This window comes from Mangifera indica, chromosome 3 (assembly GCF_011075055.1).
Source record: "Mangifera indica cultivar Alphonso chromosome 3, CATAS_Mindica_2.1, whole genome shotgun sequence".
NCBI lineage: Eukaryota > Viridiplantae > Streptophyta > Magnoliopsida > Sapindales > Anacardiaceae > Mangifera > Mangifera indica.
The window spans coordinates 9,207,937-9,234,781 of NC_058139.1; the positions used below are offsets into that span (position 1 = coordinate 9,207,937).

The 26,845-nt window shown below is 36.5% G+C and overlaps 2 protein-coding genes across 2 annotated transcripts; both read right to left on the reverse strand.

Annotated features, from left to right (window-relative positions):
* Positions 1-1,494: 1,494 nt before the first annotated feature.
* Positions 1,495-5,638, reverse strand: LOC123210285 (pentatricopeptide repeat-containing protein At3g63370, chloroplastic). Its single transcript, XM_044628550.1, has 2 exons — positions 2,461-5,638; positions 1,495-2,239 (listed from the first exon to the last, which is right to left on the reverse strand). The coding sequence occupies exon 1, from the start codon at positions 5,636-5,638 to the stop codon at positions 2,705-2,707; it is 2,934 nt and encodes a 977-aa protein (XP_044484485.1). The 3' UTR covers positions 1,495-2,239; positions 2,461-2,704.
* Positions 5,639-5,879: 241 nt separating this feature from the next.
* On the reverse strand, positions 5,880-26,531 carry LOC123211419 (protein SPIRRIG-like). Its single transcript, XM_044630137.1, has 19 exons — positions 25,800-26,531; positions 24,508-24,577; positions 24,314-24,399; positions 23,681-23,816; positions 23,310-23,366; positions 22,920-23,096; positions 21,437-21,628; positions 21,200-21,265; positions 19,815-19,929; positions 18,092-19,272; positions 17,120-17,819; positions 16,934-17,036; positions 15,714-16,828; positions 13,943-15,590; positions 10,747-13,806; positions 9,447-9,755; positions 8,597-8,903; positions 8,318-8,464; positions 5,880-7,632 (listed from the first exon to the last, which is right to left on the reverse strand). Exons 1-19 carry the CDS (start codon positions 25,964-25,966, stop codon positions 6,448-6,450), a joined length of 10,821 nt encoding a protein of 3,606 aa, XP_044486072.1. The 5' UTR covers positions 25,967-26,531; the 3' UTR covers positions 5,880-6,447.
* Between the last annotated feature and the right edge of the window lie 314 nt (positions 26,532-26,845).

A 26,845-nucleotide genomic window follows, 5' to 3' on the forward strand; every position in this document is an offset into this window, starting at 1 on the left:
TCCCGTCCCGTCCCGTCCCTTCGCTTCCCTTCCCTCGAGGAAGACTAACCCTGCAAGCAAAGTATCTCCATCGGTATCTTTCAAAGTCACAGCCACAATCATGATGTTAAGATTTTGAGAAAGTAAAAAGCAATTAGGTTAAAAAGAGATTTAAAAAACGAGGCTGCTGCTGTTACATTACACCAAAAGCTCGCTCGTGATAGAGAGAGAGAGAAGGACGGAGTCAGCCTGAGAGAGCAGACAAAACTTAAAAATGATAAAGATAGAGATTTTGCTACGTGTTAAAATTGCACCGGTTGGTTATTTCTGCATCAACTTTTTTTCCGTCCATTGACCTCGGCATGCTGCTGTCCATTCATATTTTTTTACTTTGTTTAAGCACCTAACAGGATGCTGTTTTCACTCTTTCAAATCTTTTTATTTATATATATATATATATATATATATATATATATATATATATATATATATATTGTCCAAAGCACATACATATTTTTGCCAAAGCATACTAAAATCTCAAACCTCTGCTCTTTAATTTTAAAAAATTAAAAAGCCTGTCATAGATAAAATTTTATTAAAATTTTTAGTTAAAATTAAAATTAAAAAACTAAAATTTTATCATATTTTTCTCTTAATTTTAAAATTTAACAATTTATCCTACCTAAAATTTAAAAAATAATAATTTTTCTTTTAAAATATTTTCTCTTTCTCTCCAACAATTTATTTTTTTTCAATTATTGACCAATCTTTTCTCTTTCTTCTCCCTCGACTCTCCTTCTTTCCTCTTTTGTTATAAATAGAAATTGTCATCTCTATCTCAAACGAAGGAGGAAAGGAGGAGAGTTGAGAGAGAAAAATGAGGGAAGACTAGCAAACAATTGAGAAGGATGAGTCATCAGAGAGAATAATAAAAAACTATAAAAGAAAATTATCATTTTCAAACTTTGGGTATAAAGTAAATTGTTAAAATTTTAAATTAACAAAAAAAATATAATAAAATTTTAGTTTTTTAATTTTTTTGGTTAAATAATGATTTTGCTTTATTTTTAAATGAGAAAATTGGTTCATAAGTAAGTGTTTAAATTTTTAAAAATTGAAAGATGAAACTTTTGGATTTCACTATACAACAAGTCTTTTGGCCTTTTTTTAAAGAGGAATTTATCATCGTTACATTATAATTGAATTAATTACACTAAATAAAATAAATCTTGAAAGCCCATCAGAAAACCATTACATTAAAACTAAACCAATCACATCGAATAGAACAAACCTCAAATTCATAATCATTGAACCAAATAAATCAAAAATTTGATCTTTAATATATTTTATATATTTTCTTATATATAAAATTTTCTTTTTTATCATTCAAATTATTCATAAATGCTTATTTTTTATCGATCTACATTCATATTACAACCAAAGCATATCCCAAATTTTTTTTAAAACCCAATTTGATTGGATCCTTTTTTAAAACCACATAAATAAAATCATAGATTCAATAATCAATCAAATAACTACTGCATTAAAAAAATTAAGAATTTAATTTTAAAATATAATCCACCAAAACTTAAACCATACTCTCTCATCATGTTCTTAGACTCCTCTCTCCTTTTAATCAAACTACCCTTGCGGGCAGCATATCCCATCTTTTATTTAAGAGAGAGAATGGGTGGATTTGGAGCCAGATCACGAACCCAGTTTCATTTAGGTGGTCTGAAAGGCTAGGTGACAACTGGTTAGGGCTATATCATAGAGCGCGCCTGCGAATTTCTGATTAAACAAAAGCAATGCCAGGATCGATGAGTAGCTGAAAATTTAGAGCATGGGGCTAATGAATATATGTTCAGATATTGAAGCCTATTTATATCGACCCCTCTGTCTCTCTTCTTTCTCTCCCTCCCTTTGCAATATTGCAGGACAGCCGCAGCACCAGAAGTAGTAGGCTGAAAATTTTGTAGGCTCTAGAGTGGTCCTGGCTTTATCTACAAGTACATAAACTGAAATAATCTGCAGAAGAAAAATTAGCTGCTCAGCGCTTGTCACTAGACCCTCTTCTAATTAAAGATTTCTCAGAATATTGGTTTCGGTTGCACATGTCTGGGGATTTTCAACTTTGACTTGGCGTGTGAGAGAGAGTGAAGACTGAGGAACCAAAACCGCACAACCCCAGAATCAGAATCAGATCCTTGGTCAAGATCCCAATCATCTTCATCGTTCTTCTAACTTAAAGCTCTTGCATCTACCAAAGAGAGAATAAATTAAAGGATTAATAAATAAACTTGATACTTATGTGCTTGAAAGAGAGTTTACATCCAAGGAATTTGGATTCTTATTACTGGGAAGAATGGGATACAAGAAATATTCACAGTGTCTACCAATTGACATGTTTTCAGAAATACAGTTCAATTATTATATAAAACAATTGTGATTTCTATGGATGAATTGAGTATTAATTAGTACATTTTCACTTTTCTGTGGCTTGTTTTCTTCACATCTCCAAGTATGAGGTATAAAGAACCTCCAATACGCAAGCCCTGTGCTTTGAGAAAAAAAAGTTCCTCAGTGGTTAGAGTCTTATCCATCGAAAACTTTCCTCATATAGTCTGGTGGCTCCTCCATTTACAAGTGACTCCAACGATAGTCATCAGCAAGAATGAAGCTATGAAGTCTTTCATAATTTAATCATTCAACATAATAGTAAATGTTACCAGAAATCTCCACAAGAGCAAATCCCATCCTTAAAATGATGAAATCTGTTGGCGTCCCTCACAACAAGTTCTCGTTCAAAGAACCTTGAAACAAGCTTGCAAAAAACATGGCAATCACCACAAACACGAAGGTTCTTCGTAATGCGAATGGTGGCTCCCTTTGTAGACTTAAGTAGACCATATGCGATGGCCAGCCTTTCACTATGACCATATAGCATCTGAACCTTCTCCTCTTCCTCCACGTTATGGAAGACAAATTTAGTTTGAGCCACATAGCCTGCTTCATTCTCCAATATCTTGGTAATTTGAGTCAACTTTTGGTATATCTCATTAGATTCCGGATGAGACTTGTCTCTTGCAATGAACGTATGAAGCCTATTTCCAATCTCCATCCAACTACATCCGGGCGTTTTCTTCAACCCACTTTCCTTCATTCTCATTCTCACTTCTTCAACATCTTTCCATCTACCACTAGCGGCAAAGACATTGGAGACAAGCACATAATTTCCAGGATTCCCTGGATCCAATTCTAATAGCTTTCGTGCTGCAATTTCTCCTAGTTCTTTATTAGAGTGAATCTGACAGGCTCTCAGAAGAGCACTCCAAATTTCAGCATGAGGCTCCGTTTGCATACTTTTAACAAATAGGTATGCCTCTTCCAGACGGTTTGCACGACCAAGTAGATCAACAATGCAAGCATAGTGTTCCGGCCATGGCTCCAATCTATATTCACATCTCATAAGATCAATAATTGTTTTGCCCTCATTGATCAATCCAGAATGGCTGCAAGCATAAAGAAGTGCCAGAAAAGTTATATGGTCGGGAGCGATGTTTTCGCTCTCCATCTTATAAAATAGATCAATGGCAGCTTTGCCATGGCCATGCAGTCCGTTTGCATTGATCATACTTGTCCATAGAACAACACCTTTATTGCGGAGACTATCAAATACCTTATAAGCCTTCTCTAGATCTCCACAACGGGCATACATATCCACAAGAGAGCTTCCTAAAGATCCCTCTAAACTGAAGCCCTTCCTGATGATAAAACCATGAATTTGTTTTCCTTTCTTTGAGGCAGACAAACTAGCAGCAGCAGAGAGTATGCACACTATTGCTATAGAATCCGGTTCAACATTAGTTTCACTTTCATTCATTAAGTAGAAAATTTCCAGAGCTTCATTTGCAAGTCCATTATGGTCGTAAGTTGACATCATGCTTGTCCAAGACACAATATCTTTAGACTGAATCGACTGAAACATTTTTCTAGCATAAATAATGTTTCCACACTCTCCATATACGTCAACAATGGAATTTTGTAGCACAAGATCAGATAAACCTTTTCTGATAATGTAACCATGTATTTCTTTCACTTTAGACATGCATTTTAATCCAATACAAGTCGTTAAGGCGCTTCCTATCATCAAAGTATCCACCTCAACCCCTTCTGTCTGAACTTTCCTGAACAATGCTAAAGCCCTTCCATGACAATTGTTCAGAGCATTGCCAGCGATAATAGTTGTCCAAGAAATGAAATCCTTTACATGCATCTGATCAAAAACAGAGTCCATGTATCTTGGACGAAAACATTTTGCATACATATCTAGAAGAGTATTACCAACCTGCAAATCAGCAGCAGCACCTCGTTTTATTGCATAGGCATGTAATTCCATTCCATTTAATAAATTACCCAATCGCCCAGATGCTGTAAGAGCACTTATAACGGAAACCTGGTCAGGTTGGTGACCAGCTCGTTGCAAATCATGAAAGAATTGCATAGCTTCAGCATACATACCATTTTGAACAAAACCAGAGAGCATGGAATTCCATGACACTTCATCCTTGTCCTCCAATGAATTAAACACTCGTTCAGCTTTAGTCAATTTACCACATCTAGCATACATAGCAATCAAAGCATTTCCCACATAAACCTCAAGTTTCTGACTTGATTTCAAAATAGCAGTATGAATTTCCATACCCAGTTTTTTGAATAAAGAATCCTCACATGCTTGAAGAGCAGCAACAAAAGTGTAAGAATTGGTAACAAGACCAGCTTTTGGCATACTTCTGAAGACGTCTAATGCCTCTATGTTGTGCCCACTAGCAGAATATGCTGAAATTATAGAATTCCATAACACAACATCATTTTTTTCACCCACCCTGTCAAATAATTGCTTCGCTTTAACAAGCTCACGGCACTTTGCATACATAGCAACAAGAGAATTGACAACAAAAACAACAGAATCATAGCCACATTTAATGATTAAACCATGAATTTCAGCTCCACAATTAAGATCTCTAAGCACACTACAAGCTTTAAGTACGCAAGGAAAAGTACAAGCGTCAAGAGGAATACCCAAAACCCGCATTTCTCTATACGTTTTAAGAGCTCTCAAAGGTTCCCCATATGAAACATAAGCCCCTAACAAAGCATTCCAGGTAAAAATCGTTCTTTCAGACATTTTATCAAAAACCTTTTCCGCGTCAATAATACAACCACATTTCCCATACATAAACACAAGTTTAGTACCCAAAAACAACGATTCACAAATACCATTATAAGATTTGATCAAACGGCCATGAATTTGTCTGCCGTGCAAGAGGGCTTTCCTGCTGGCACATAGCTCCAGTACTTGTGCATAAGCTTCATCCGGGGAAATCACAAGCGAGTTACTATCAGTAAACAGATAACTTAAAGATTGAAAAGCTGCCTTAAGGTTGCCTTGGCTACAAATCTGTTTGAGAGACGGAGATTTAATGGAATTTAGGAAAATATTTGGAATGTTAGGAGGTGGGTTTGCGTGGGTACCGTTTAAAAGAGGTTGATGAGATGAAGTGGAAGCATTGATACAACAGTTTGGGAAGGAAGTTGCCATAAGAGAGTACTTGCATGAGAAGAGAAGGTAGTGCGCAGGATAATAGTTTAGCCGCATAAGTAATTCAGTAAAATAACGTTCATGTAACTGCTACTATAAGTTTATATTTTTGTTTTAATTTCAAAAATATATTAAAATAACATCCAATCATATAATGACACATCATTTGATTATCTAAATTTTATATATATATATATAAATAAATGACAGTCATCTTACATCAAATGTCCCCTGTGGGATTGTTAATTAAGCTTCACCAACTCCTGTATTAATATGATCTCATACAATGCAATATGGATGGTGAATAAAAGGACTTCATTATCTTTCAGAATTGGCAATTCAGCTGCCAACTGTACTGTGCAAAAAGAATTACACCCACGCTTTTTGTTCATACTTCTAATGCTCACTCATCCCACATTTTTCCGCTATACAACATCACACACTGTTAGTAATTCCATCTATATACATCAAAAACCACCAGTACAATCATAGTAGACTACATCTTCTTTCAAAATCAAAAAACATCCTTTGTTTCTATCAGCCACAATACAACAAAAATAAGACCTACCATTTCGCCTTCTCGACTGGAAGATTCAGAAGCCTGTGCATGCACCAATCTGACTTTTCAAGAATCATCCAAATCTGCAACAGGTTTCATTTCCCCTTTAATTTAATTTTTCTCTGTATAAATAAATCCCAGGCCAGCTCTGTTGTCTTGGTTTCCCTGTTCCATATGTTATGAATACACAATTTTTTTTTCCGATGTGCTTGGACTCAAAACCTATCAAGTGACTTTGATAAATAATCAAATAATCAAATAGTTTCCTGAAGAGCTGAAATTATCACAAAATGTTGCTTTTATGTTGTCACCCCTGATTAAATGAAAGTTTTAAGCTCTCATCTGGTAGTGTCCAAGACACCAAATGCCCATCAGAATCTCCACTCAGTAACTGTTTAAGGTCCTTCGGGATGTGAAGGGCAGTAACTGGATGCTTATGAAACTTCAGTACCTTATGAAGGACCAATCTGTACTCTGGTGACTTATCACCCAAATTTAAACCCCCTCTCCCAGAGCTACTAGACTTACTTTGGGCACCGACACTCTCCTCCTCAGAGCAGTGAATCATTTTCCATACTTTAACAGCCCCACTCTGGTGACCTGTCACATACCAATTTGTGTCCAGCCAATCAGAAAAAATACAACTTGTCACCGAGAGAATGGAATCAGATGGCAGTTGAGATGAGTTAATCACAGCAAGACAGTCCCCATTGATGCTCCAAATAGAAAGCAAAACTCCAGCAGCTGTCACAATTACCCCAGTCAAGTCATTGGCATAAACTGCTGAAACTGGTGCAGGGAACTCAGGGAGCTGCCTCACAAAACACAAAGTGCTAAGGTCCCATATAATAACAGTGCAGTCATCAGACCCACTCACAATGAGCATGTGAGGCTGGCTGACATGAAGGCACGTAACCGTGGCTGTATGGGCACAAAGCGCCTTCTCCAATTCCAGGTGTTGTAACAAACGCTGCCCAACCTTGCTGACTCTCCAAACAGAAACTAACCCATCATCAGCACCAGTGACCAAAGTTTGACCATCATGACTGACACCAACACACTGAACCTGGTAGCCACCATGAAGATTCTCATGGGTGGAGAGGAGTCTGTCTTGGTCATAGCTCATAATTCTCAAGCTACGATCTGGAAAACCCCATGCTACATATTTGGTATATGTTCGAGGTTTCAGCATATTGTTTGTCCCTGCTACGAGAACTTTCTCATGGACAGTAACAATCTGAGTGATGGAAGATGAACTCTTGCGTATTTCGTGTGGAACAAGGTGGACTGAATGCTTGAGAGGATGAAGAGGAAGCTTTCTGTCAATCCGCCTTTTTGCATGAGGCTTGAGGAATAGTTGCTTGGGAGTTTGCCCAAAATGGTTAATTTGTGCTAGAATGGATGCTTTCATTGCAGGATCTGCAACCGAATCTATATCCACACTTCCCTCATATGTGTAATGATAGTAAACATTCACAGCTTCTTCAGCTGCCTGTCAATTACATAAAGGAACACATTAACCTATACGCAGAATAAAAAGAAGAAAAAAGAAAATTGATGTATAATGTGTTGCACTGAAATAGAGACAGGGTTAAGATATGCTAAGCAGATTGTCCAATTAATACAACCATAAGGGTTAAGATATGCTAAGCAGATTGTCCAATTAATACAACCATATAGCATTTTAGTCTTCAAAGATTCAAACCAGTGATCAGTCTAAACTTGAATTAGTAAAAATTAATTCAGTAAAAACATAAAGAAAATAAGTTCCTCAAAATAATATATTATCAGCATGCAGGACATTATTTGCTGATATTTGACAATGTCTATTTATTTGCCAGTGGAACACAAGCAAAGAATTACAAACTTGGGTTTTTTTTTTTTATGGTAATAAGGGTTTGATCTGCAGTAAGATTCAAACAAATTTTCCTTAGTTAATTGCAATCAAAGGAAGTATCAATGAGAAAGTTGAGTACAACAAAGTAAAGTTACTGGACTTAAAAAGAACAAAAATCCAGACCTCCCAATTACCACAAACATTTTCAAAGAGGTACTGATAAGTTTTTATTTAACAGGAAATAAGAAAATGGAGAATATGTGAAGTCACAATACACGTATCAAGTACAATTTAATTTTTCATCAAATGCAATGAATTGAAAACAATGTTCAAAACCCACCTTCCCTCTCTGTTTATAACCAAAGATGAGATCTATCCAATTATGAAGATTTTCTGAAACATAATCAGATTCCAGTGCTTCTCTATGCTTCCTTATGAACTCTCTGGCACTTCCTTTGGCCCAAGGAGGTAAGATGACATCACCAACCTATATCAGAAATATAATTATGATACACTATGTAAAGTATGAAATTATGTATTTCATTTCTTGTATCAGATCATCATCCGACAAATAACAGAAAGTAGCCGACACTATACGAAGAGTTTAACAAATACAAACCTTCTCCCCTGATTGCTTCTGTCCCAAGTCGAGATTGAACCTATTTTCCAAAAACTCCGGCATGTAAAAAAATTCTGGAATCAATTCCTTCACATCAGATGTATTGCCCTTTCCAGATGCGCTTAACCAAGTATCTCTAACACTATTAAAAAGACGATCAGCATGATCAAATTGACCACCCTGGAGCTTCTGATTCTCTGCACTGAATGGTGGTAGGCGAAGAAGATAAAAGAGGACAATTCCAGCACTAGAATAATGAGAACCGTAATGAAATTTGGGGACCTCAGGATCATCCCAGCTCTCATATCTGAGATAAAAGAATTATGACAAAAACGAACGAGTAACATACACAGTGAATTTAAATAACAAAATGCTCTTGTAGATGATAATATATTAAGAAGCTTGGCAATAACCATTTAAAAGAATTATATAGTGATAGAAAACCAGCCTTCAAAAAGATGAATCAGGAAAATTCCAGTACCCAATTAGAAGAACCACATGGCTGTTTTGGATTGGTGGAGAAAAAATTAAAAGGTGAAGATGTGGTATGGGAAGGGGGGAAAATTGTGAAGAGAAATCAGATTTGAGTCATTTGGTTTTGGAGGGCACTGGCCACTTGAATCACCAGCTTTGGCTATGTTTTTTTTCTCATTTCTTCCTTTCTGTTTTTTGAATGAGATGGCTATTTCCAATTAATGAAAACTCTTCTGATTGCTATATTCAGTTCATTCTCTTTTGTTCTTAGCATGCTTTCTATCGAATTAGCTACTTGCATTCTGGAAACTGTATGAAATTGTTGAGGGTTGTAACATATAGAAATTTATACATGAAAGAAATTATGACAACTGACCTTTTCTTAAACTCCTCTTCTCCCTCCAGTGTTTGACAACCCATTGGTTTCTCAAGCTTACGAAATGTTTTCGGATCTGACAAGTCAAGATCATCACTCTCATAATCTTGAAGAACCCAAGGAAAGACTGGATACTGGGTCAGGTCACTGTATCCACGTCCTGCTAAGGTATTGAGATGCATGAGGTACTGGAAATTGCTGATCTCTCCATTTTGCCACCTTTTTGAGAAAGATTTAGCCATTGTTTTAAAAAGACGGCTGCCTTCATTGCTTTCCTGTTTAGTTGAACCTGAAATAGTTGTGTCCAGCCTGCCAGCAAGAGGATCATTAAGTAAACAGTCTCATGCCCCAAGATACAGGAGATAAGAAAAAGTAACACCAAAGCACAGGTATGTCAACAATATATATAAAAGAATGCCACTAACAAAGGTGCAGCCATGAACGTACAAAGCATAGCATTGTTGCTTTTCCAACTAAATACATCACATATTATGTATGCATTAAAAATAGAGTAAAAAAATACATCAAGCACTCTGAAACATACAACAACATATTTCACAATGCATGACACCATATTTTAATACAAAATGTTTTCATGTCTTATGCAATCAAAAAAACAAGGCACGTCTTAAGAATTCCATTACTCGATTGGTCAAGGTCATTTAATATATATATATATATATATATATATATATATATATATATGTATGTATGTATGTATGTATGTATGTATATATATATGCATTTATGTATGTATGTATGTATATATATATGCATTTATGTATATATATATATATATATATATATATGTATGTATGTATATATATATATATATATATATATGTATGTATGTATATATATATATATATATATGTATGTATGTATATATGTATAAATATATATATATATATGTATGTGTGTGTGTGTGTATTCTGAGAATAAACATAAACTCAATAATTTTTTCATTTAAGCAGCATATTATGTCTAATTTTTTTATTATTATCTTCATCAAGCACATTCATGAGTCTACGAAAGATCACCTTGAGCTGCAATTCACTAAACAAAACATAAGCTGCACAAGAACTGGTTGTTAACATCCTCACACAAACTACTACCAGTAAATATGAAAATGAAAAAAGAAAGGGCCAATCACTAGCCAAACCTGAGCTGCTTGAGAACTGGTCATTAACAGTAGCACAAACTATCACCATTATATATGTAGATAAAAAAGGAAGGTAAGGGGGCAAGAGGAGAGACTGCAGGAGAATTATAAAAAAATGATGGGAAGTAGATTTCATACATGCTGTTCCTTGGAAGATTCATGGCAACAAGATTCTTAAACACTTCTTCTCTCTCTTTTTTGTGGAAAACCAGGAGATCATTAAATCCATCCATGCTAAATAGTTCAATGGCAACAGGTCGTAGCTGGTAATCACGCTTTAAAATCTCATGAACACTGTTAAGCTTCCACATACGCCAGGGATGAGGTAAATTACCACTGGTGCACACCTTCTCCTTTCCCCATGCACCGCCACTATAGGCCCATGCTCTTCCCCCAATGCTTGTCTTTACAGATGCGCTCCAAGATGAAGTTGACTTCGACTGGAAATCCGTACTGCAAGAAACATCCTTTTTTACACCTAAAGCTCGATCAATAACAGAAAGTTCATCTTCAAATTCCTTTTCACAAATGCGCCCAGAGTCATCAATAAAAAAATTCTCAATTACATACAAAGAAAGTTCCCCTATCAGAAATATACCGTCATGTTTATCAAGACCTACAACCCTTTCACAGTTATATCTGAATCTTATTTTCTCAAGAGGTTCCAGATAAGGTCTGATCAAATATTCACCATTATCAAGCAGTTCCTTATCAGACTTATCCTCCATACTTCTAACTTCATCCGGTTTGACAAATGAAGAATGCCCTGGAGATCCTATTTCAGATTTTTCATATAAACTCTCTGATATTGGAACAGAAACTGAACTTAACTTGCCACCAAATTCAAGAGCTGAGTGAAGACTTGCTTCATTTATACTACTAGCTCTGTCATCATTCCCGCCATTCCTAACAGAAGCTATATCTTTCACATCTTCCAGTTCTTTCAAACCTGAGTCAGCATAGAGTTCAGTGGCAACACCTTCCTGCTTTCCACTGTCAGTCAAATGATGAAAAAAAGAATCAGAATCAGTGTCAGATGCATCAGGACCACCATGATTTTTTGCCTTGGACATCTCTACTTCAACCAAATTCAAATGTCGATCAAGGACATTTTGGATGCTATCAATTCTCAATTTGCAGCGTTCAAGCTTTTTGCGCATCCTGTATGGACATTCAATGGGACAAAGTTGCCACTCTGGATCTTCAGTCACAGAGGGTTTATTCATTGGAAATATTCCCCGCTCATGTACAAGTTGTTGGAGATGTGTTTGCCACTCACTTTCAGCATGGAGAACCCATCCATACTTAACTTGACGAACAACTCTCAGCTCAGTAGACATTGCATCACGGACCAACTCCAGTGCATATCTCCGTTCATTCACCTGCTCCCAATGCTTTAAATCTAGTTTTGCAGTATCTTTTGATCTCCTCCCCATTTCCTTCTTGCGCCGGCCTTCCATGCCTTTTATCCTTACTCCAGGAAATTTTGCTGATCCAGATATATACTGTACCCACATAATGGCTGCACACTGTTCTAACACTTTATTGACTATCTGTTCAGAGTTCTGAAGCCAATCAAGGAAAGCAGATAAACTGCCAGTCAGTAATTGGTCAAAACCACCATGTAATACATCCAGGTGCTGTCCTTGATTCAGTTTTGAGACAAGCAAGTCTTCAACTGCAGCCCTGCGATGGACCAGCAAATACTTCATTAAATCAACTGCCATGCTCTGTACATTTTGCCTTCGATCATGGAGAAGGGATATCAAATTCACACAAAGACAACAATTTAGGTCAGTATCAAGATTGCTGGGACAGAATATAATTCTTCTGTGAGCAACTAATAACTGTAAAACTGTGTAGATATCAATTGCTGAATCTTCTTGTGAAAAGCTTGAGTATGATTTCTGCTTAGGTTCATTCAGGACACCTAAGCTTGCAAGGAGATCATCTTCTCCAATAGTGGCCAAGAATGATGGAAGGAAGCAATACAATATCATTCGACTTGTGTTCTTCAAAATAGAATGTATATAAGCATCAAGTTGCTTGCTTCCTCTTCCAATTGATAAAAGACCCTTTCCGCCCGGAGATGCCTCTTCAATTCGGCCATCCTTATTTGCCAACTGTAACATCGATAGTAAGAACTCTAATGTTTTCAGTACACTGGCTGGCTGAGGAAAAGCACCCATATATACACGATCCACTATCATCCAGCACAAAGCATCTAAGTTTGAAGACCAACGGCTCTTATCTAGCTTTTTCTCATCTTCTTCATCATCACGTAACAGACGCCTTTCAAGAAAGTTAATAAGCCTACTAAGGCACAAACCCTGAAAAATTAACACCGATTCAGCATCAATGTACAAAGGAACCACCTCCAAAATGCTCTCTACAGCCTGGGCTGCTTTCATTTGCTCAGTCATAAAATCAGAAAGAACTTCTGCCATAAAATCTAACACAGCAGTTGCTCCAGCAGAACAAGGACCACCACCATAGCCAGAATCATCAATTTCAAGAAGAAGGTTTGGACTAACAGCAAAAAATGTATTGGCAGCAGAGGCTCCTTGAGAACTGGACTTCAAGTCTGAAGATGGATCAAACTCGGCAACAGACACAGAAGACTCCATGGAAGGAGTGGCAACGATGGGAGTTTTAGATTCATTGTAGTTTGAACTTAACCAAGAAGTTGACGCAGCAACTGCAGAAGAAGAGGGTGTAAATGGAACTCTGGAATTGGATTTCTCTGATAAAATGGGAGACTCTAGCAAAGTGAGAGATGCAGAACTCTGGGAATCTGTAGGTTGGACAGGATCCATAACACCTTTAATGTTACGGATGCTGTAATCATTGGAGGTTGAAGCAACAGAGACCTGATCAATATTATCACCATCCAAGCTCTTTTTGCTTAGGACATTTTCTTGTACCGATTTGTTTGATTTCTGCAGAGCCATGTTAACGCTGACCTCTACTTTATCATCAGTTATATAATTGGTGTTTGCAGGCATGTCTTCAGAACTTGTACTTGCCTGCCCTTGGGGGAAGCTTCCAATACTAATGTAGGTTTTCATAGACTGTTCCTGCTCTTGAGGCAAGCTAGAAAATGTATTTTGAGAACTACTGGTATCATCAGAATCATTAATATTCTTTTCTTCTGTCTTTTCCGAGAGAGCTTTTGCCATTTTCACTGCATACGCAGCCCTGCAAGACAATAAAATTAGTCCATTTAAACAAGCATAAACCTGAGACTGGGTAACGAGATTCATAAAAATTTAAGAATCGAGATTCCAAATAACTTTTTGGAAAAATACAAAATAGTTGGCACATCAACACAGACCTAATACAAGAAAAATACAGGTCAACACAGCTTTCAAGAAATTCAGCACGTCTGCAGACAGCAGAGAATGGAGGGCACATCTTTGCCAGGTCAACCATGAACCGCAAAACTGAAGTTGCAGCAGCAGGAGCTGATGCTTCCCCACCCATTAAGCGTGCTGCATATGTCTTATGCATCAAGGCTTCACCCTGAAGTTCTCCAGCCATATCTGTATTTCCCTCCACAAGTTTAGCCACAAGACCAGCACCCACCTGTGAAAGATTTCCAGTTTGGTGGGCAAGCATTGACTGAATACTCAACCTATCAAATGTGGATTTTGCCATAGCAATCACAGACTCTAGCAGTTCTACAAATTTCAACTCCACATAACTTCCATCACTTGGCATCAGAGCATGAAAGTCTAGCAAACGCACTTCTGGAAGTCTTGGGTAAACAGGTTTACCAAATATTAAACAGAATAAAATATAATATATATCTGGAGAGTCAGAGAAACTTCGAAGTACCCGCACCAAACCTTGAAAACCTCCACTAGTGCGAAATCTTAGAGCGAATGTGGGGGAAGAAGCAAGGCACACGCCAAGTAGAGTCATGATCCATCTCATACTTGTAGGATGAACAGCTTCATCAAGAAAATATGTTATTAATTTAGATGAAACAATCTTATGCCACTGCTCAAGCAATTCTTCCGATTTTATGGTTACTTGAAGATCAATAAGCATCTCCAACAGCATATTCCTTACAATTATATGTTTACCCATCAACTCTCGCATTATCTGACGCTGTGATTTCAGTTCAGGTGGATCAAATGTCATAATAACAAATCTAATCACATGTTCAAGTTCAGAGACCAAAAAACCATCTTCCAAAATGACACCAAGCAGTACAACCAATTTTTCCAAAACAGGAACTTCAACATCACCCCGCTGTAAAGTCACAAGTAGGTGTTGAACAAAGTTAATTCGGCGAAGAACCATGAGGTTATGATTTCTGTACCAGTGCATGGACACAAGATGTTCAAGAAAACCAAGCAATGCAATTTGAATGGAAACTGGGGCTGTAACCCACAAAGTCCAGTCCAACAATACATGCTCAACCATGTCTGCATTCGACAAAACAATGCAATTTGAAGTTTCAGCTGGCATATCAACATTTTCAAGCTCAGAAATATGACTAAATGAATCATTTTGTGCAGAAAAGTCATCCATATGTCCAAAAGATCCAAGTGCCGAAATTTCATCACGAAATTTTGACAAATTAAGTTCCTCAAAGCTAGCTTCTGGAGTACTTGTTGCAGGTGACAAAGTACAATTAACTTCAACCTTCTTTGGTTCTGAAAATGAGGCTTCGCATGCAGCAATCTGGAAAAAGATTTCAAGACATTGCATATCAAATAATGTCATTCTACAACGTAGAAAGAGAGAGAGCAAATGGTAGCCCCTGCATGTTTGCATGTCTCTCACGTTCTGAGGATTTTGATGAAGTGCACAAGCAAGCAATGACAGGGCCATGTGAAGCATATCCCTAGTTTCAGCTGCTTCAACAAGAGCGAGGATAACAGTTACCCCACCGATAGGACGAATGGTATCACCAATCAAGCTCTGCCTACAGATGTAGATATCCCCATTAAGACGTCCAAAGCGTGGTATACCTACCAAAATACAGAGGAGACAAAATTATAGGAGAGATACAATAGATTAAAGAACAATTCTCCACACTCCACAACTTTGAGTAAAGTTTTTAAACGCAATTACTAAAGAAAATGGTTGCATACCCCCAATAGGAGAAGCAGCAGCGGACATAGGATCAACCAGATTAAGCATGGAAAAAGTACCAGATGCTCGAACAGTTTCCGTACATGTTCCATCAAATGCAAATATAAGTTTCTTCCCAGAGAGCTGCAATGAAAGGTTTCCTAGTCTCTCCAAATCCCAAACAATACCACTACCATCTGCCTTGGAATCCCCCTGCTTGCTGGCAGCATCAATCTTCTGTGTGTTAGAAGCCAAACTCAATTCAGCATCTAAGGAATCTAGGATGGCCATACTGCCACCACCACAAGCTTGGTTTGGGACAAAGTGCAGAAGATCTGAGTCTTGGAAGAGCCCTCTGTATCCTCTACCAAGAATGTACATGAAACAAATACATCCTGATGTGAGAACCTCCTCAAAAATATAGCAGGAGCGAAGTTTCCATGAAAGTTCACTAACTCTTGCACAAGTAACTGGAGTCCCAATTGTTACCTGTAAAGGTTTTCCAATTGGAGATGGAGAATATCCTAATTTCCCTGTGTGCCTAAGCTTTCCATTAAGATATACATAAGCAACACTAGCTTGAAAAAGTCCAGCTAGAGCATTTGGCTTACTATGAACAACAGCAAGGTGATGCCACCTGCCTTCTTCCAATTCTAATCCAGAAAATGACAAAGAGGAAGAGTTGCTAGTTGAAAGGGTTAGTATACCATCCTCCTGCAGAAAAAGTTCTGCATAGAGAGTGTTTCCATCAGTAGCAGCACCAACAGAAAATAAACGGATCATCTGTCGTTCAGACTGCTGCCGACTAGAGCCACTTCGCCGCTTAGGACTCCCAACTTTGGACAGTTCCATCTCCTTTGATTGTGATTTCAACAAATTTCGAAACTGAAACCAACATACAAAGGAATATCCAGCAGCAGGAGGCCAAGATCTTTCTCCCAGGGACACCTGTATAGAAGCATGCCCAATCTTGCTCATATCCATCTGTACAAATGGTGCTAGAGAAACATCTTCTGAGGCCATATCTTCCATAAGAATTAATCTCTCCATCATATCCACAATAATATGGCCTGAATTCATCAGTCTCATTTGTAGAAGGTATCTTATAAGCACCCGGAGTTCTAATGCAGACAACCTATCACAAAAGTTATAATATATGTTCAAATATAATAGAGGTTAGAGAAATTAGTGAAATGGATTAGGCAGATATTATAATCAATGAATACAGCCAAAATCCTACCTATATGCCCCAAGAACTTCCACAATCTTCAAAGCATAAGAAAGTAGGGGAGATGAACCTAGAAGGAACGGGTGAACTGTCTCTAGTAGAAGTTCCACACAACCTAAAAAGACCCAGAGAAAGTAATAGTAAGAAAACCAGCCACAATTTTAATAAATGATAAAGGCAAGGAGATGAATTTCTCACCTACAGAGGTAAGATTTTCCTGATTGAAAGGACCAGCACGAGCTAGCCTATCAATGAGGCTAAGCACTTCTAACTGCACCTTCGGAGTAAAAAGCAACAGTGAACGGATTAAAACTTTGAGAGCACCAGCATTGTAAACTCGTTCCTTCTCAGGATTACATAAACCAGATGGGGTAGCTAACAGGAAACAAGATGACTCAGATTCAACCACATCAGATGATGTACCATTCTCAGATGTCAAGAAAGGCGGAATCACAATTTCAAGGGCAAGTTCCAACAGCAACTGTATAACTTGCTTTTCATACTCAACAGATAACAGACCAGATTCAGATAAAAGATCATAAAAAGTTTGGGATGATATAATAGAATGTAACTTCATTCTATTAACAGAATTATCAACCACTCCAATTGTCATCAAGCGCAATAAATATGTAAACTCCTTGATATAAACCGTTAAAAAATATTCATCTGGACGTCCTTCTTCACCTTGAAAACTTTGAAGCATGGTTAGCAGAAGAGAAAACCCAGTGAATTCACCAAAGACCCTTTGGGCTGACTTGTTAACTCCTAATATACGCCATAATGATCCCATTATATCACATTTGGCATCACTTTGAAGCCTGTACTGGTGTCCTAAAACACTAGTAATCATTCCACCTTTTAGAACTTCAACAAGTGCACCTAATTCTTCTGGATGAGCCTGGTAAAAGAAACAATCCAATTACATTTGTGGGACACTGAATGTAGATAATAAAACTATAGACAAGTATAGTTATGCAATCATATATCCATAAACATGAATAGATCAATTACGTGCAATGTTACACCACTAAAAGTTATGATTGTGAATGCTTAATACTAAATATAATATTTTACAAAATGAATCAAGGAGAAAAAACAAAATTCTTAGAGCTGAGCTCTGTCAAAATATGAGACTACAAATTAAATTGTAAATATTAAATAATCTCATACCTGGTTAACATCTTCAGTAATCAAACATGACAATATACGAAGGACACCAGTGCGATGGATAGTAGACACCAAAAATGGAAGAAGAGTGGTCACACCGTTGGCTGATCTGAATGTTGCTTGATTAGCTTCAGTTTTCTTCAACAAAGCAACCATACAATCCCATGCAACAACAATTGTACCCTCAACTTCAAAAATAGGATACTTCCCTGAACCAGAGTCTAAAAGCTTAGGCGAAGAAATAATAGTATTCTTACTGTCCAAGTGTTTCTTGAAGCTACTAGAGCTGGATTTTCTCTCCAACTGAACAGGGTTACGATCATGTTGATCTGGACCCAGAAGAAGCTTGTGCTGCTTCAGTTCATCTATCAGTACTTCCAGCACACCAACCTCCCGGAGGACTTTCTTGTACTGTTGATCAAATGATAGGAGCTTTGCAAAGAAGGAAAGTATGGTCTGCTTTAGCTCAGATGTTATTGGCTGCTGAAGTAAGCAACAAAGTGAGAGCAATTCTTGCTCAGGTACACAATTCACAACAGTCACAGCATATTCAAGAATTTTCAAGATTATCTCTTGCAATGATGGAGGAAAATTAGCCATGTTTAGGATAAAAAGAGGAACCGTCCGTAATTGCTGGCACAACTTATAGTTTTCAATGTGACTAGAGAATATTTTAAACATTCGATTTAACACTTCTGCCTGGAGTTCTATGCTGTCTGCCTTTAGAAGAATGTCCTGCAACATTTGGATTGCTTCAAGGTCTTTCACTTTACCATTCCCTTGTTCCCACATTTCTTCACCAAACCGGTCAGCAGATGCTGCATGACTTCTGCTATGACCACTGCCCTTGGATTGAGAAGACTTGGATCCTTTCACTCCAGAAGATTCTGCAGGTTCAGACGGACCAGTTTGAGCTAAATTCACAAGGACATCAAGCAGCCTAGACAGTGTGGGTGGAAGATGTTGCTGTGAAGGATCCTCCTCTCCCATAAAGTCCTGTCTTTCTACATCATGTGATGCTTGAGAACCTTCTGAAACAAAATTTTTACTGGAAGGAGACTTAGAATAAGTAGACTCAATTGCCTGCATTTGTGGCATGGATGCCAGAATTAGTGCAAAATGAACAAGGAACTGATATCCATGGGCGTTGTGTATATCCTCTCTGAGCCTCACACCACTAGCCTCTACAAGCAAAAATTGTATACAATTAGCAGGGTAAAACAAGATTATAAACAAAGCCACAAGCTGTAGGAAAAAAAACATGCTACAACCAGCAGGGAAAGATGACTATTTATATAAAAGAAATTTGGAAAAAAGAAAAAAAAAGTTGGATTCAGAAGGATTTTTTTTAACAACTCATATGAATATTTTCTGCTGGCTAATTTTACAACATTAAACAACAATAACCCTGATTTTGAAAGTGGTTTTGCCATGCTTTCATTGAGTCTGGAGCGACACGATCAAATGAGATGCAAGTGATGGCACCTCAACACACTCAATAGCACTTGGCACACTTAACACACTTAACAGCCATTTCGTCAGGCATGTCAAGTGGCCCTATTCAGTTGTGTGCAAAGATTTCTTAAGGGATTAAATTTGAGAAAAGCCCTCAAATTATGGTTATTCTGCTACTGTCCCTTTTTTATTTCAAAAAGAAATAAGATTACTCCTCTTACTATATAATTCTTCTTAGACAACCAAACAGGGAAAGATATGAGCCAGTTACCAGGTCTGTATGACAATTCTACACATTCAAGTAACAAGTCCACAATGCCCACAGTGTAGGCAGGGTCACCACAATCTGGATTAAAATCTTTAACAGCCATCAACAGAACTCTTACCTGCATGTGGAAACAACATTCACTGGGTAAGATGTTTTCAATAAATGATTAATAGATCATAAACCAAGCCAATAATCACAATCAAGGAACTTAAAGAAGCACATTAGAGAAATCCTGAAACCCAATTTTGATTTAAAAAAATGCCAGACATCTAGAACATGGCTATCATTAGAAATCCACATTTAGACTAAATGTGGGCTAGAGAAGTGAGCATTTATAAACAGTCAAAAGTTGAAAGCAAGCCATAAGAACATTAGCCTAATAGCTGCACCTCAAATAATTAATCTTGTGTTTTCCTTGAAATAAGAGACATAAACTGATACAGAATTTACATGTTATACCATAGGCCTCTCACTAGTTAAGGAATATAAGTGACTATCATAAATGGTATTCCTCAAGACTCAGATAAGGATTGCACACAAACTGCAACACGCATGCGGTTGGCAGCACTTCCCAGGATGCAGCAGAAGCCAGGCAGGCTTTTGTTAATCACTTCATCAGAGGGAGAGGATGATTTGGATACAGATACACTACTTTTAATGTTTAATACAAGACATTCAGTACACCTAAACTGTGAATGGGCAAGATAACAGATCCTACTAGCATTGCCCTCTGTCATGTCTTTCCTACAACTTTCTACATCCTATTAGTCTTTCAAAATTAATCACAAGATTACCAAATAAAAGACAAAATAAATAATGAAGAAAGAAATCATAGCAGAAGATGTCATCATTCTGTATCCAAACACCAGTATATAATTTTTTATAATCAGGGATACAATGAAAAAAGGCACAGAGAACCAAAACACTACGTCCAGTTTAAAGAATTTAATTAGTGAACTTGATTTAAAGAAATGATAAGAAACAAGAAAATTCTCTATGAAATATTAGGCAAAATAATTACTCTGGATAACAGAAATGAATGCCACTTCAAATAAATACAAATTCAAAACCAAGTTTAAGGTTCACAAAGTCGATCTTCACCAACTATTTTCTTGTAACTATGAAAGAATAACACAAATTATAAACCTAAATGTACTCAGGCTCAAAGTTAATCACCATGGAAAAAAAAAGGAGTTCAGATCCTGGTAATCAATCATAAAGCTTAATATGGAATACCACAAAGTGAACCCTAAACCCTCTACTACATTAGTCTCCCCATAAAAGTTTATCAAGATCAACAAAATTTCAGACATGCTTCTAAACATTTATGTTATTGGTACCAGACGATTTTTTTTTTTTTGTTTTGATAAGAACCAAGAAAAGATTACCAGATGATGTTTGTGTATATATTTAGCAGTGCTTCCATTGTCATTGACCAACAGAAGACCCAGTACCTGGAAAATAACCAAGAAGCAACAAGAATTTGACTATCAGACCACAAAGCTTATTTACACTTTAGATGTGGCATAAAAAGAATAAAGCAGTTTCCTAATAAAAAAATATAGTAATTAAATAACAATAAAGCATGTAAGAGTGCATTGTGTAAAAATGTACAACAAGTTCACCTGCATCGCATGTCTATGAAGCTGTAAGCTGTGCAGTGGGGCATGACATTCTTTATAACGAGAGAAAACAGTCAAAGAACCATTGGTAACCATCTGAAACAGCAATTGGAGTGAATCATCCTCAATCAAACTCTGTGCTGCTGAGGGGTGGCTTGCCAATGCTTTCATAATATGCACAACACTGCCCTCAACCTGCATGACCAAAATGTGAAATAAATTGAACCTAGAAGGCATGGGTACAGTTAATTGAAATCAGTAGTTACAGCTGCTAAATTATTCAAACATCCATATCAACAATTTCAAGTTATAGAGGGATTTGGAAGTCCATGCCCATAATATTACTAGAAAAACTTATAGAAATTACCGAGCTAGAAGCTAGCAAATTATGTTCTTGAATAAGTAAGGTAACACGACTTTTCTTATCCAAGAAAAAAAAATGATTATGCTCATAATAAAATAACTATTACAAGAGAAACTCATAAAATATATTGAACAAGAAGCAAACAAATTAGGTTCCTGAATAAGGAAGATAATACATGACTCTTCCTATCAAAGAACAGATTACACAAAACTCTTAGCTCAAAGAGATACATTTTTAACTACCTCTTAACTCCAACTGACAGTTACATACTATCTAATTATAAAGAAAGTGTAACAAATTTATCACAAAAAATAAATTTGATAAGCCTCACTTGCAGGCAATACAAGTGGTCATGGTCACATAATTTTCCAAGTTACCAAACTTAGGCAGTAGTAGTTCAACGCTTTCTCTGAACATAGCTTAGATTTTATATATAAAATTGAAAATAACATCATTGATAATTTGCTATATAGGAACATATAGTTGGCACTTCCACCGATTATTACTAAGGTTAACTTGTGGCTGCACCTAAAGCCCAAATTCACAAGAGGCCAGGTCCCTGGCTTCTAAAGGAATAATCAATGTGCAACTTGCTGCCTTAGGAACATCTAGGTCTAAGAACGACCCAATCAGAAAACACTGTTCAACACACAGAACAATTAGAATAAAGCCAGTATGATCATATGAAATATGCCTTAATTCAAAATCAGTATGAGACATATGTCATGCTTCATCTGGGAACCGTTCTGTCTTCCTCATTTCATAAAAATATAGTTAAGATGCAGCACCTCACAACACATAACTCATGAGGATTAAAGAAAGCCCTTCTTTACATATTATTGCAATCAAAATGATAGAACCAATTCCTATTAAAAAGATATCCTAAAGAAATGAGGGGAAAATTATTGAGAAGATGTCCTCAAGGAAACAAATAGGTTTAAACAGATAATCTGTATTTTTTCTAAGAAAGATTAAAAGTATCAAAAATATCATATATTATGCAAAATAACAACAATGAATCCACAAAAACCTTTGCTCCCGATAAAATTGGCAGTTTACACATTGGCATAAACTTGCTTAGGGTACATGGCATCAATCAGGAGAGCTTGCAATGAACACTACCTCAAGGCGGTGGGCTTGCCCAGCATCATCATTGCAATTTTTTTCAACTAGGGATGACTCTTCAGAATCAGTAATCTTTCGCTTTTGATCATCTTCATCAGGAGTCAAAAGGGCATTGAGAATATGTATGAGACAGCATAATATCCCAGAATCAAGAAGAGATTGTTCATCAATAGGCTGCAAACAAAAAATTATAAAATAATCATAATTCTATATGATCACAACATCAAATAAAACATAGGAATGCCAGTCATGTGCACTAATATCTATAATTCTTCCTGGTTTATACTGCAATTAAGAACAATCTGCAACTACATCAGCAAACTAACTACTAAAATTTGCATTACTTAGATAATTCAAACAAGGATCTATAATGATCTGAAAACATACCCCAGATACAAGAACTTCTACAGCGATTAACAAATTTGAACCAGGAGTAATGCCCTCCTGCAGAAGAATACACATGAATAAAACTTCTAATAACAAATCATCTAAAAAATATGCAAAAGGAATTAAGATACAATAACCTTTTACCAACCCCAACAGTTGGGCTTAGTGGTAAAAGCCCTTTGTTTTAACAAAAAGATCTAAATTCCCTTGGGAACGCCTAATAAGTTATTATAACCTAGAAGAAGTTCCCTAGCCACTTAGGTTGTAAGTTCTAGAATTAAACCTTTAGAACTTGATTAACATGTAGGTAAGGGAGGTTGCAAGATTTCTGGGTATTAAAAAAAAATTTTTTAAAAATCAAACACGCTTACCTTTGTTACCTCTGAAAAAAATCTTAAAACTTTTGTTGCATCCAATGATCTTGTTTTGCTGGTAATTTTTAACTTCTCAATATCAGTTACAAAAGCTCTTCCCACAACAAAAGAGAATATATGTGTTTCAACTAACCTGTAATTGATCAAAGCTGTCAAAATGTTAATAATTAGGGAATATACAGGGCATTACATCGTCATCTAAAATATAAAATGTCAGCTAACTCATTTTTATCATGCACTGGATGCAGCAAGAATGATATTCCATAAATAAGTAAAAATACTGATTCTATCAAAGCAGACAAAAGCAAATACTATATAGCTGTTGGACATAAGATGAGTTTTCAGTGTGTAATCCTACACAATAAGTTATATAAAACCTAAAGAACAAATACTACACCAAGTCATTTCAAGAAACATTGAGAAGAATAGTGCACCCTAACCATGAGAATCTGAATTGTACATGCATGATATAATTGCTAATTTTGTCTTGAAGAATAAATATATCTTAAAGACTATAAAAGAAAATAAAAATCAACAGTGCACTCTAACCATGAGAATCTGATATCATGCCACATGATTGAACCAAAAAGTTCAATGAAGGATGTCAAACATGGAAAATGATTTTCTTACATGGTAACTAATTGAGCTATATTAGTATGCTGCTTTACTAATCTACAAAATGCATCCAAAGTCAAATTCAAGGCGGCTTCTTTCTCCTGCATGCACGAAGAAACACATTAGGGCTGAGAAATATCTAGAAGGAATGAATAATGGCATCCTAAGTACTAGACATAATAAAACAATATAGTACGGCAGCCATCAACCTTTTCCGAGCCGGATGAACGAAATTCTTCCCAAAATCTCTTGAAGTCCAATTCCAATTCATGTTTGTCTCTGCAATCAAAGGAAAAAAGAGATGACAAAAATTAAGAGAGAAAGGTCACACGAGAGAGTAATGGCATGAATGAACATGCATATCAATCAAATTACAAGTAGTCATATTATTCCCACTTTTCTTTTGCATTTCCTGTAAAAATGTGAATAACAAGAAACACAAATTGGAGCAAATTGCTCATAGCAGTAAGTCCTAATATTACATTTAGACAGAAAATAAAATGACCAGAAGATACAAATGAATGATGACAAAGAAACAAAAACCTTAGAAACAAGAAGAAACAAATAACGGCATCAATATCAAAATTCAAGTACAAAAAAGCTGAATGACAACCCTTATCAGAAGTCTAATACAACTAATTATCCCCTCTCAATCTGCAATATCTAAGTTTTTCCACCAAACTACTACTTCACTTCTTCAAGTCTTAGATCAATCAAAAACCATAATGTTTATCACACCCTTCTTCCCAAATGATACATAGCTGGAGATACACCATGATTGGCTTTCCAATGAAAAATGGGCAACAGATTCATGATCCACGTATTATTACCAGACATAACTTTTGGTTGACATTCAAACTTGTACCACATGGGAATCTTTGTTAAAGAAACAAGTCCAAAAGTTGATCTCAGTCAATAAACTAATTACATAGAGTAGGCGCAACCATTGCATGAGATGTTGTCAAATGCAATTGAAGCAGCATCCAACAAATTTCTGCAACTATCTTACCCTCAATAATAAAGACCATTAACAATTTGTACAAAGATCACCGGGACATCTTGAAAAACTTCCATGTGAATACCCCAAGACACAACAGAACACAAATACCAAAGAGCTATTAGATACTCATATAACAATCCTACCCTTGACAGACCCAAAAAAGTATTAAGAACTCAGAAACAAGGAACCATATCTAGCTAAATTCTACTTCAGAAGTTCTCATGAAGCTTATCTGCTCAAAAATTACAAAAAAGCCTAACCCTTCCCAATCCTAAACTATATCCACAATCTCCAAACCATTACAATAGTAATCGAGCAACAAAAAACTAAATTCAGAAACGATTAATAATAAGGACGGTCAACGCAGTTAAATTTAAAAAATAACAATAAATTAAAGAAAAAAACAAATGTACTACCGAAAAACGTACAAGTTGCAGAAAACTAATCATGTAGTACAAGAAAAAACATAAAGGAATAAAAAATTAAAGAAACAGAACGGACCTTGCAGGAGATGAAGCGTAGTTTCGAAGAACTGCGCAGGCATTGTTTTCGCGATTGGACAAAGAAGAAGAAGAAGAAGCAGTAGCTGTTGTACTAGCACCAGTTGACGGAGATTGAGCTAAACCAACCCTTTCCTTTATGTCCTTAAGCAATGATACCCATTTCATCGTTTATCCTTCCGATTTGCACATCCGAAGATTAACAAAATACCTCCACCACCAGATCCTTACCTTCTAGAACCAATCTAGAAGGATCTCATCTCAATCCGACCGCGATTCCTCCTAATATCCGGTTCCAAACACAGCTCGAGAACGCGATATTAATTGAATTCGATAAAGCTGAAAATATATAACCAATAATTGATAAAAAGTTAGAGAAGAGCAAGTTCCGGAAAAATGATTTAAATTCTTGGTGCCCGATCTATGTCCGCTGCTCTTCTCTGCTTATTTTCTTCTTTTTTCCTGGATATTTTTTTATTATTTGAAAGTATTAATTGTTTGTCAGAGAAGGCTTTGTTTTTTAGAACCCAACAAAAGAGGAGATTTAAACACACTGAAACGCGACTTCGGTTGAGAAAGAAAGGCGAAATAATTAACTACGAAGAGAAACGAAAAGCAAAAATCTCTTTTTCTTTCTCTCTCTCTCTCTCTCTACTTCTTTCTTTCTCCTCTTCTAATTTTCTTCTCTGTTGTTGTTTTCAGACGGCCTCTCCGCGCCTTGTTTCTCGTTCTATATCTTACAACCTTGGAGTTTATTTTCTCTCTCTTGGAAAAAAATTACAAAAAATTTCTGCCACGTCATCGTTGGATCCACGACGCTACCTGTGCCACGTCGCTCTTCGAGATTGACGGCCAAGACGTGATTGCCTCGCCTCAGCCTCACTCGAATGGAAATGGGGAAGTTTGATTTTGAACAATAATCTGGTTTAGCCGGTTTTTTAAGACACATTTTGATGCCCTTTTTAAATTTTGATTTGAATTAAACCAAATTTAAGTATGATTTATTTTAAGTTTGCCTTAAATTATAAATATTTAGTTTGATGGAGT

Coding starts and splice junctions, on each gene's coding strand:
- LOC123211419 (XM_044630137.1), bottom strand. CDS start 25,966: ATGAAATGGGTATCATTGCTTAAGGACATAAAGGAAAGGGTTGGTTTA. Junction 17,037..17,119: donor GGAAAATCTTACCTCTGTAG/GTGAGAAATTCA, acceptor GGGTCTTTTTAG/GTTGTGTGGAACTTCTACTA. Junction 9,756..10,746: donor AATCTTCCAAGGAACAGCAT/GTATGAAATCTA, acceptor TCTTGCTGGCAG/GCTGGACACAACTATTTCAG.
- LOC123210285 (XM_044628550.1), bottom strand. CDS start 5,638: ATGCGGCTAAACTATTATCCTGCGCACTACCTTCTCTTCTCATGCAAG.